The 9,735-nt window shown below is 40.6% G+C and overlaps 1 protein-coding gene across 1 annotated transcript; it reads left to right on the top strand.

Annotated features, from left to right (window-relative positions):
• The first annotated feature begins 3,190 nt into the window (after positions 1–3,190).
• On the top strand, positions 3,191–8,930 carry PCDH20 (protocadherin 20). Its single transcript, XM_001362102.4, has 2 exons — positions 3,191–3,766; positions 4,796–8,930. Exons 1-2 carry the CDS (start codon positions 3,614–3,616, stop codon positions 7,553–7,555), a joined length of 2,913 nt encoding a protein of 970 aa, XP_001362139.3. The 5' UTR covers positions 3,191–3,613; the 3' UTR covers positions 7,556–8,930.
• Positions 8,931–9,735: the final 805 nt, after the last annotated feature.

Raw genomic sequence — 9,735 nt, 5'->3', positions numbered from 1 at the left:
GAGCAATTGAGACATCTGAGAAGTTCACAAGTATTATTTTCAAGGGATTAATAGCACACAAGCTCTCCAAATTGTCTTTAGAAAGTAATATACGACACCAGATGGGAGGTCACAGGGCTGGAGTCAGGAGGTGAAACAATGCTTGGAACATTTTCACAATGCCCAGCAATAAGGCACATGGGAAGAAAGAGGGACTATCCTGATCACTTTTCAGTCCAATTAGAGTTTAAAGTCTATATGAAACCATGCTTAGTTTGTCAAAGGATGCAGGAAAATAACAAGTACCTCAATTAACAGTTTTGGAGTTTGACATGTAAGGTGTTGCCCAAAACTGTGCCAAGGTCTACTGGGCACAGATGATGAATTTCTGTACAAAACCCATGGAGTCACCATGGAGACTTAAAACAGAGCTGATTTATTGCATTTTCAGACATTACTTATATTTGTTTAATTCTCATGCTTTGATGGACAGGGAATGCCTTTTCTGCACTTCAGGATGCCTTGTAGAAAGACTTCAGCCAAAACAGTGGGTGAACCTGTATGTGTAATCGCTTGCCAAGTTAGCTCTCTAAGTGGAGCAGGAACATTAGCCCCCTTCTCTGGAGGAAGCAGCTGGGAGAATGGTGGCCAGAGGAGCAATAGATAGTGTTTGAAAAAAGCAGCTATAAAATTGTACATCTGTGCCAGAAGCATCCACCACAAAATAGTAAAAGGGAAAGCTGGTTAGCTGGAAGAACAGAGAAAATCAAACTCCCTTGTGAGAATAATCACAGTAAGGTCACAGCAAACAGATTATGTCATCATTAAATGCAGCTCCTCCCTATTACCCCATAAACAAAAACAAATCAGAGAAAGGGACCACTATCTTCTCACCCAAAGGGAAAAAAACTGAATGATCTGAAGCCACTGGATGGAGTAAAGAGCTTGAAGTGAAAATACAGCCTACTGCTGCTGCATCCAGATGGGTTTAGAATAAATTGAGATTCCTAGTCTAGTCTGCTCATACTCACACCACTAACTGATTGTCTAATTCTGGCCAAGTGCCCCAGACTTCTATAAGCTAAGGGTGTCATATCCAAATATATACTATACCCACTTCAGAATGAAAAAAAAAGTGTGGTACTGGTTATAGGAATAGGATATCATTCAGCTCAAAAACCCAAAGTAAATATTTACCAATTATGGTAAAAGCTCTTCAATGAGGCAGGAACCAGCAGCTGAGCAAGCAGGGATGGAGAGCCAGTTTTTTGCCTGTATCCTATCTTCAGAGTTGCTTTATGGTTCTTTGCTTAGACTCAAAGGTTTGTTCTTCAGGCATGTGCAGAATTGTGATCTGAACCAGTCCTCCTCCCCCTGATAGCTTTTGTTTTAATAGTGATTGAGAAAAGAGCTAACAATATATACTTTGCATACTTGCCATATTACTGTAATTTTTATGTAGGAATTATTTTAGAGTGCATGAGATGGCATATAGCCCAATATAGTGAAACAAACTCATAGAATAATTGATCTATGTATAATCCAACCCCTAGATTTTACAGTTGAGGAAAACTGAAGTCCAAGGATGTTAAGTGATTTTGTCAGTCACACAAGTAGTAAACATCAAGGGCAGGATTGGTACCCAGTTCTTTTGATTTTGGCCATATTACTTATTACTATCCTCTTCAAAATCCAATCATACTTGCACCTTTTCTACCTCACAAGAGATACTGTAGCTCTCCTGCCATTGACTTTTCACAGGCTTTTTCCCATGTCTGGATATCATTGTATCCTGAATTTCTGATTTCTTTCAAGAGTCAGATCATGTATGATCTGCTGTCTGAAACCTCCCCTAATTTCCCCAGTCTCTAGTATAAACTTTCCTACAAAATGACCTTGTGTTAATTGTGCATATATTGTACGTATGAATGTATATATACATTAGAAATCAATTACTCCCTGGGGAAAATATTAATAATATCTGGTGTTCAGTAAGCACTTAAATATTTGTTGACTGATCCATTGCTTCCAGAGCCACTGCTCTGTCTAGAGTATAATGTAATATTTTATTTATATGTATGGCCAATATTTTGAATTTACTTTTTCTTTAGCTATTGAGAGCACAGAAATGAAAAAGAAGGATCAGAAAGATCTAAAATAATTAAATAACCACTTGAGTTAATATGTAAAAGAGCAAAAGTAGAAAATAGAAAAGTACCTATAGGAACCATTGCCAATATTTACCTATGCTAACTGGGTGCTAAGGTTCTGTCCTTGAGAGTAATTAAATTTTACCTTGTCACTCAATTGGTAAGCTTTCTTTTTCAGTTCAACTGGCAGATAATCTAATGACCCAATGAGAGAGGGATGATGAGAAACAGTATTTTCAGAGAGACTCTCTTCTCCACTATGATCTGCCTACCACACACACACACACAATTAAAGCATCAGGACCACCTCACACACAATGCCTTTTCTTTTTACTTACATTTCACAGGAATGGAATGGTAAAACACATTGAAGTGTTTTAGAAAAATACTTTTTTAAGCCATTAACTGACTCTTCTTTGTCCCAGGGTTGCTTCTACTTCATTCTTTACTCTTCCCAGCATTGTACAGCTTTCTCTGAATTCATATATCTAAAGAAATACAGATTTCAAAAACAAAATATTTTAAAAAATACCTCTTGGGGGGATAGGGGAATAGAACATTGAAAAAACCCTAGCATGGTGCAATGGGAAGAAGACTAAAGCTGGAGTTTGAAGATCTGAGTTTGAATCCTCATGCTCTTATTATTCAACAAGAGGGCTAGTGAATTTTCAGAGATATATAAAGGATTTGGCAAATCTACAAACATGAATTATTAGTATTTTCTAGATGATCATGGGGAAATCAGTTGCCCCTTTGGCCTCAGTTTCCACATCTGTACAATTAAGAAGTTGGTCTGATCAGCTCTGACATCTTTTTTGGCTTTGAATCCAAAGAAGGTTCTTATCACTCACCAGATACATTTAAACATTTAGAAATTATCCTTTTTCCTTGCTCTCAGAACCAGCAACAAGTAGTCTCCTTGTTCATGAGGGTGAAAATAATGCATCTGTCCTGTGTCTCTATGACTCTCTCTGTGTCTCTCAGTGTCTGTCTCTGTGTCTCTGTCTCTGTCACTGTCTCTCTCTCCCTTTTCTTTCCCCACTCTCCCTCCCTCCCTCCTCAGTTGAAGAAAAGAGGAAAGTTACTGCAAAGGAGCCTTGGGTCTGTGGCTCGGAAGCCGTTACTGTGGCGTCACTTCTCTATGATCCCCCCTCACCCCCCCCACACCCTGTGGAAGTGTATCCTAACTGGTGCTGGGAACGAGGTAGAAGGAGTGTGCTCCATGTGATTGCCGGTTGAGCAGAGCTGCAGTCTGCTGCAAGTTGTTCTCTTCGGGCTCCTGAGGGAAGGAGGTCACTAGGTACCTGGGTCAGGGTGCTGAGTGTGGAACAATGCCAGTGTCTTCCCTATGCCCCAGCCTTTCATTTCTCCCACATTTGAGCCCTTTGTTAATTGATGTGCCTGTGACTATTGGCTGAAGTTCTCCTAGTGATTTGCATGAACTGAGAGGGAGTGTCTTTTGCTGCTTTCACATCAGTAGCTAAATGACTGCAGTTTCACTGGGAATGAACTGCCCAGGGAATGAGAGGCGCTCACGAACCCTAAGAGTCAGCTGGCTTCCGGAGAACCGGCAGCAGCCTCTGGATATGGGTCATCTCTACGGTCCCAGGAGCAGCACCAGTCGGAGGAACCTGCCGGTAAGTGAGAGGACTCAGAAGCCCCACCACCCGCTCAAGTTGCACGGACCTCGGGAAAGGCAGTTGGGGGTCTCAAAGCTTTGCTTTTTTTTTTTTTTTTCTGAGCCTTCTAGCTTAATCTAAACTTCATGGGAGCGATTGGGGAGAGGAGGGAGGGAGGAAAGGGGGTGGGGGAGGAAGAGTTTGGAAGAATCTATTTACCACAAAACGAAAGCCATAGACTGGGACTGGGGGAAGAAAGAGAGAGGTGGAGGTACCGAGGGTAATTTGGGGAACTAAAATATTACAGATTAAATCATAAAAGAAGGGGTGCAGTCTTTTAGTCATTTTTAGATACTGGGGTTTAAAGCCTGCTTCCTCACTTGCAACGGTGGGTAGAGCTTCTAAGTCAATTGCAAATGACATTATTTTGCATAATCATTTTTTCTGTGTTTAGTTTCAGTCCCCCAGGGGAGGAGGATTAGTGAGGGTTTGGGAGAGGGTGGGGAGAGTTCTCCTCTTTCCAACTAGATTTTGTATTGCGTATTGGAAATGAGAATCTCTCATCCTTCCTGCTTTAAAGGATTTGTATGCTTCATGGCACGGCGTGTTATTGGGGGCATGGGGATTTAAATGGGAAAGAAACTCCTGGATTCACCTATCAAGCCTTCCCTTCCTTTCCTTTTGGTGCTGCTTTTTTGCACATGACGGAGACCTTGTGTGTTGCAATGAACATTTGACAGCCTGACTGCTTGTTGGATTATTTAGTGGGTGGAGGGATGGAGTGAGGAAACTAGGAGAACCGGGGGAATGGAGGGAGCTGTGAAAACAAACTCTGTCGCTGTGTCCTATAAAGCAAGCACCCTTTTCACTAGCCTGAGCATGATTGTCTGTGTGCCTGAAGCGTCCCTGACTGAGTTATTTGGAGAGGTGGGTGGCCAGGTGAGAAAAATGAGCTGCATCCCTGATGAGTTCTATAGTTCCTAGTCTCTAATTTCAATATGCTTCTCTCTGTGTGCCTGTGTGTCGTGTCTTCCTCTTCGCCTCCAGCATCTGTTACTGTTTTTCCTGTTCGTGGGACCTTTCAACTGCTTCGCAAGTTACAGTCGAGCCACAGAGCTCTTTTACAGTCTGAACGAGGGGCTACCAGCAGGAGTGCTCATTGGTAGCCTTGCAGAGGACTTGCAGTTGGTCCCTCAGGCGGCATCAGCAGAGGCGGCAGTGGCAGCAGGGGGTGAGGAAGACCAGCAACTGCACCAACACCATGGAGAGGAATGGGATCCCCCTCTTTCCTTCAGCTTGGCGTCCCAAGGGCTAGGTGGTCAGTATGTGACCCTGGACAACCGTTCAGGGGAGCTGCACACTTCTACACAAGAAATTGACCGAGAGGCACTCTGTCTTGAAGGAGGTGGGGGAGGCGGAGGTGGAGGAGTTGGGAGGAGTGGCATCTCAGTCTCCTCCTCAACTTCCTCAGAATCTTGTGTCTTGCTCCTGGATGTTCTAATTCTTCCTCAGGAGTACTTCAGATTTGTGAAAGTGAAAATCGCCATCCGGGACATCAATGACAATGCACCTCAGTTCCCTGTGTCCCAGATCTCTGTCTCAGTTCCTGAAAATGCACCTGTCAACACTCGTCTAGCCATCGAGCATCCCGCCCTGGACCCAGATGTGGGCATTAATGGGGTTCAAACTTATCGCCTTTTGGATTATCATGGTGTCTTTACCCTGGATGTTGAGGAGAATGAAAATGGAGAACGCACCCCATACCTAATTGTCATGGGGTCATTAGACAGGGAGACTAGAGACCAGTATGTAACCATCATCATTGCAGAAGACGGTGGTTCTCCACCTCTCATGGGGAGTGCCACTCTTACTATTGGCATCAGTGACATTAATGACAATTGCCCCCTTTTCACAGACTCACAGATCAATGTGACTGTGTATGGAAATGCATCAGTGGGGACTTCTGTGGCAAGTGTCCAGGCTGTGGACAGAGACTTGGGTGCCAATGCTCAGATCACCTACTCATATAGCCAGAAGGTTCCACAGGTATCAAAAGATCTCTTCCATTTGGATGAAATCACTGGAGTCATTAAGCTCTTCAAAAAGATTGGGGGCAATGTTCTAAGATTACATAAACTCACTATACTTGCCAATGGACCAGGCTGCATTCCAGCTGTGATCACGGCCCTGGTGACCATCATCAAAGTAGTTTTTCGTCCACCTGAAATAGTCCCTCGTTATATTGCTAATGAAGTTGAAGGAGTGGTTTACTTAAAGGAGTTGGAACCAATTAACACCCCAGTTGCATTTTTTACTATCAGAGACCCAGAAGATAAATATAAGGTAAATTGCTACCTCGATGGTGATGGACCATTCAGGTTATCTCCTTATCAACCATACAGTAATGAATACTTGTTAGAAACTTCAAAGCCTTTGGACTATGAGATGCAACCGCTCTATGAGATAACTGTGGTAGCCTGGAACTCTGAGGGATTTCATGTTAAAAAGGTCATTAAAATCCAGATTCTAGATGACAATGACAATGCACCTGTCTTCACTCAACCATTGATAGAACTATCTATTGAAGAAAATAATGCACCAAATGCCTTTCTGACAAAGTTGCATGCCACAGATGCTGACAGTGGAGAGAGAGGTCAAGTTTCTTATTTCCTTGGACCTGATGCACCATCGTATTTTTTGTTAGACAGGATTACAGGGATTCTGACTGTGTCCACTCAGTTGGACAGAGAAGAAAAAGAAAAATACAGGTACACAGTAAAAGCAGTTGACTCTGGGGTACCACCCCAAGAGTCAATAGCTACAGTTGCCATCACTGTGTTGGATAAAAATGACAACAGCCCTAGGTTTATCAACAAGGATTTCAGCTTTTTTGTGCCAGAAAATTTCCCAGGGTTTGGTGAAATTGGAGTAATCAGTGTCACAGATGCAGACGCAGGACGAAATGGATGGGTTGCCCTTTCAGTGATGAACCAAAGTGATATTTTTGTCATTGACACAGGAAAGGGCATGTTGAGAGCAAAAGTCTCTCTGGACAGGGAGCAACAAAGTTCCTATATTTTGTGGGTTGAAGCTGTTGATGGAGGTGAACCTGCCCTCTCCTCCACTGCAAAAATAACCATTCTTCTTCTTGACATCAATGACAACCCTCCTCTTGTACTGTTTCCTCAGTCAAATATGTCTTATCTATTGGTCCTCCCTTCTACACTACCTGGCTCACCAGTTACAGAAGTCTATGCTGTTGACAAAGACACTGGTATGAATGCTGTCATAGCTTACAGCATAATAGGGAGAAGAGGTCCTCGCCCTGAATCCTTTAGGATAGACCCCAAAACTGGCAACATTACTTTGGAAGAAACATTGATGCAGAATGATTATGGGCTTTACCGTTTGCTGGTTAAAGTGAGTGACCATGGTTATCCTGAGCCCCTCCATTCCACTGTCATGGTAAATCTATTTGTCAATGACACTGTGAGCAATGAGAGCTACATTGAAAGTCTGTTGCGAAAGGAACCTGAGATCAGCATAGAGGAAAAAGAACCACAAATTTCAATAGAACCTACTCACCGAAAAGTGGAATCAGCATCTTGTGTGCCCACTTTAGTTGCCCTGTCCGTGATAAGTTTGGCATCTATCACGTTAGTAACTGGGATGGGAATATATATCTGTCTAAGGAAAGGGAAAAAGCATCACCGGGCAAATGACAATTTGGAAGTACAAATCCCACTGAAAGGAAAGCTTGACTTACATATGATCGAGAGGAAACCAATGGAGATTTCTAATATTTGATGTTTCCAGGGGAAAAACTGAGACGGATGTTTGGTCTTGGACAGGCCACAAACATTCATAGGTGTGCTGATTGGCAGTTCCGATGAAGGACGAATAATTTATAACTTATATTGTAAATAACTGTTTACAGGTTTTATAAAATTCCAATTCAGGTCTTATAAAATGTGTACAGCATTTTTTTAAAATGAAAACTTAGTATTAACAGTTAGTGTACTGCTGATAAACGGCTTTCCATCATTTGCAGCTTTCATACATCAACCAGGTCATTGAGTAAAAAAAGAGAGTAAGGTAAGAATTGAAGTTTAAGTCAGAAGTTATTTTAACCACCAGAGGGCATCCGTTGTTCCTATGCAGGAAGGTGTTTGAGATATACATGACAGGTATTGTATATGAAAATAATGACAAAATATATTTTAAATACATTGTTTTAAACATAAAATATACATAAATCTAAAATAAATGGAGATTTTGTTCTACTTGTATGTATGATAATGAAAGGAGAAGAAATGCACTGGTAAAATGGAATGTTTATTACCTCACAAAAATAACATGTACAGTATGATAGAGAAGGCATTAACAAGAAGTGCAATTTCTTTTTACCAAGGATAGAAAACATTGCCATGTAATGAAAATCTGAACTGCTGAATAGTGTTCTTTTCATTTCCTCTCAACTCCAATAGCTTTCTGTTTGTTCTATCGTTTTGCTTGCCATCTTGGGGGTGGGGGATGCATTTACCCTTTCTTGCAGAAGATGTAAATGAAACAATTGTGCCCATGTCCAAACAGCCAGATGCAAAGGGATGCTTTGACCCTTTAGCTGTCTCATAGCTATTGAAAATTATTTTTTTTGTGCTTCCTCAACTTGTCTGCTGTGCTTCTTATCTGAGTTATAAATTAGATTTTGACATGCTTTCTTCAGCTGTCACAGGAAAAATAGAAATCACTTTTAAAATTTTAGAAATTAATTCACAGAAAATCTTAGCTATTTGGGAATGATATTTCATGTGGGAGTCATTACTATTGTTATTGTTGCTGTTATTTAGGTTTACTGGCTACTATTTCTGACTTTTGTTCTTTGGCTTTGGATTAGGGCCACAAGCTTCTTTTTAAGCCCTGTGGCAAATTTTCTGGATAATTTATTCTTGACTACATCTTTTGCAATGCAAGCAGCAGGTTCATCACTGATGAATCCCTTTAGCCCCATTGTGCAAGCAGAGAAAAAGAAAAATCTTTCATATGAGGGTTATGTCAAACATATCTGTGTAAAGAAAAATATGTCAGCTTAAAAATGGGTCATTTTACTTTCCAGCATCTTATGTCTGATTGTACCAAAAGTGTTTATATGTCTGCAAATTAAAGCTATATATTTTCATAACTTCTTTCTCTTGGTTACCCTTATGACTATAAAACTCACTAAATTGCTTTCTGAAGGTATTTGTTAGTTCTGCCTTATTTTAATCTTAGGAAAGTAGTTTTCAAAAACTAAACATATTGAAAATAGAGTTCACTTTTAAAATTCTTAAATGTGTGCAAATGTTTCAAAGAGCTTTATAGGCTAAGTAAGGAATCTATTCCACTTGATACATGCTTTTCTTTAAAACATGATAACACTGGATTTTGGACATTCTTTTTGTTGTTTCCTTGCTTAATTTAAGTTAAATTATGCATTAGAAAAATCACAGTTCCTGAAATGCAATGGATTGTAGTCACTTTCATAAGGAAAAAAGTTTTATCCAAAATAAAATGAAACAAAGCAGTCTTGTAGTATCCACTGGTAGCTTGCATCTTTGCTCTATTCAGTTCTCCTTTGTCCCAAAGTGAAATGGTAAACATATTAAGAACCTGACTCAAAGTCAGGTGGAGATATGTATGATGGGAAATAAAAGTTATTTGTGAATGTAGGGTAGATAAAATGGCTAAGTGAGAAAGTTTCACTACCAGTGCCACTTATTGAGAAGAAAGAGAAGAGTGCCTTGCAGAGAATATGCACTTAATATTTATCAAATAGGAGTTTGACCATGTGCTTGTCCTCTCTTACTCAAATGTATAAATGTTCCAGCTAATACTACCCATATTCATTAACTGCCTCATATTTTCCTCACTAAAAAAAAGAAAAATAGCTTCTTATGTAAATAACAGCACTCTAAATACCAAATCTCCCAAATGTGCAACATTTTAGC

The sequence above is a fragment of the Monodelphis domestica genome, chromosome 8, assembly GCF_027887165.1.
Source record: "Monodelphis domestica isolate mMonDom1 chromosome 8, mMonDom1.pri, whole genome shotgun sequence".
Classification (NCBI taxonomy): domain Eukaryota; kingdom Metazoa; phylum Chordata; class Mammalia; order Didelphimorphia; family Didelphidae; genus Monodelphis; species Monodelphis domestica.
This window is presented reverse-complemented; position numbering and strand designations above follow the sequence as displayed.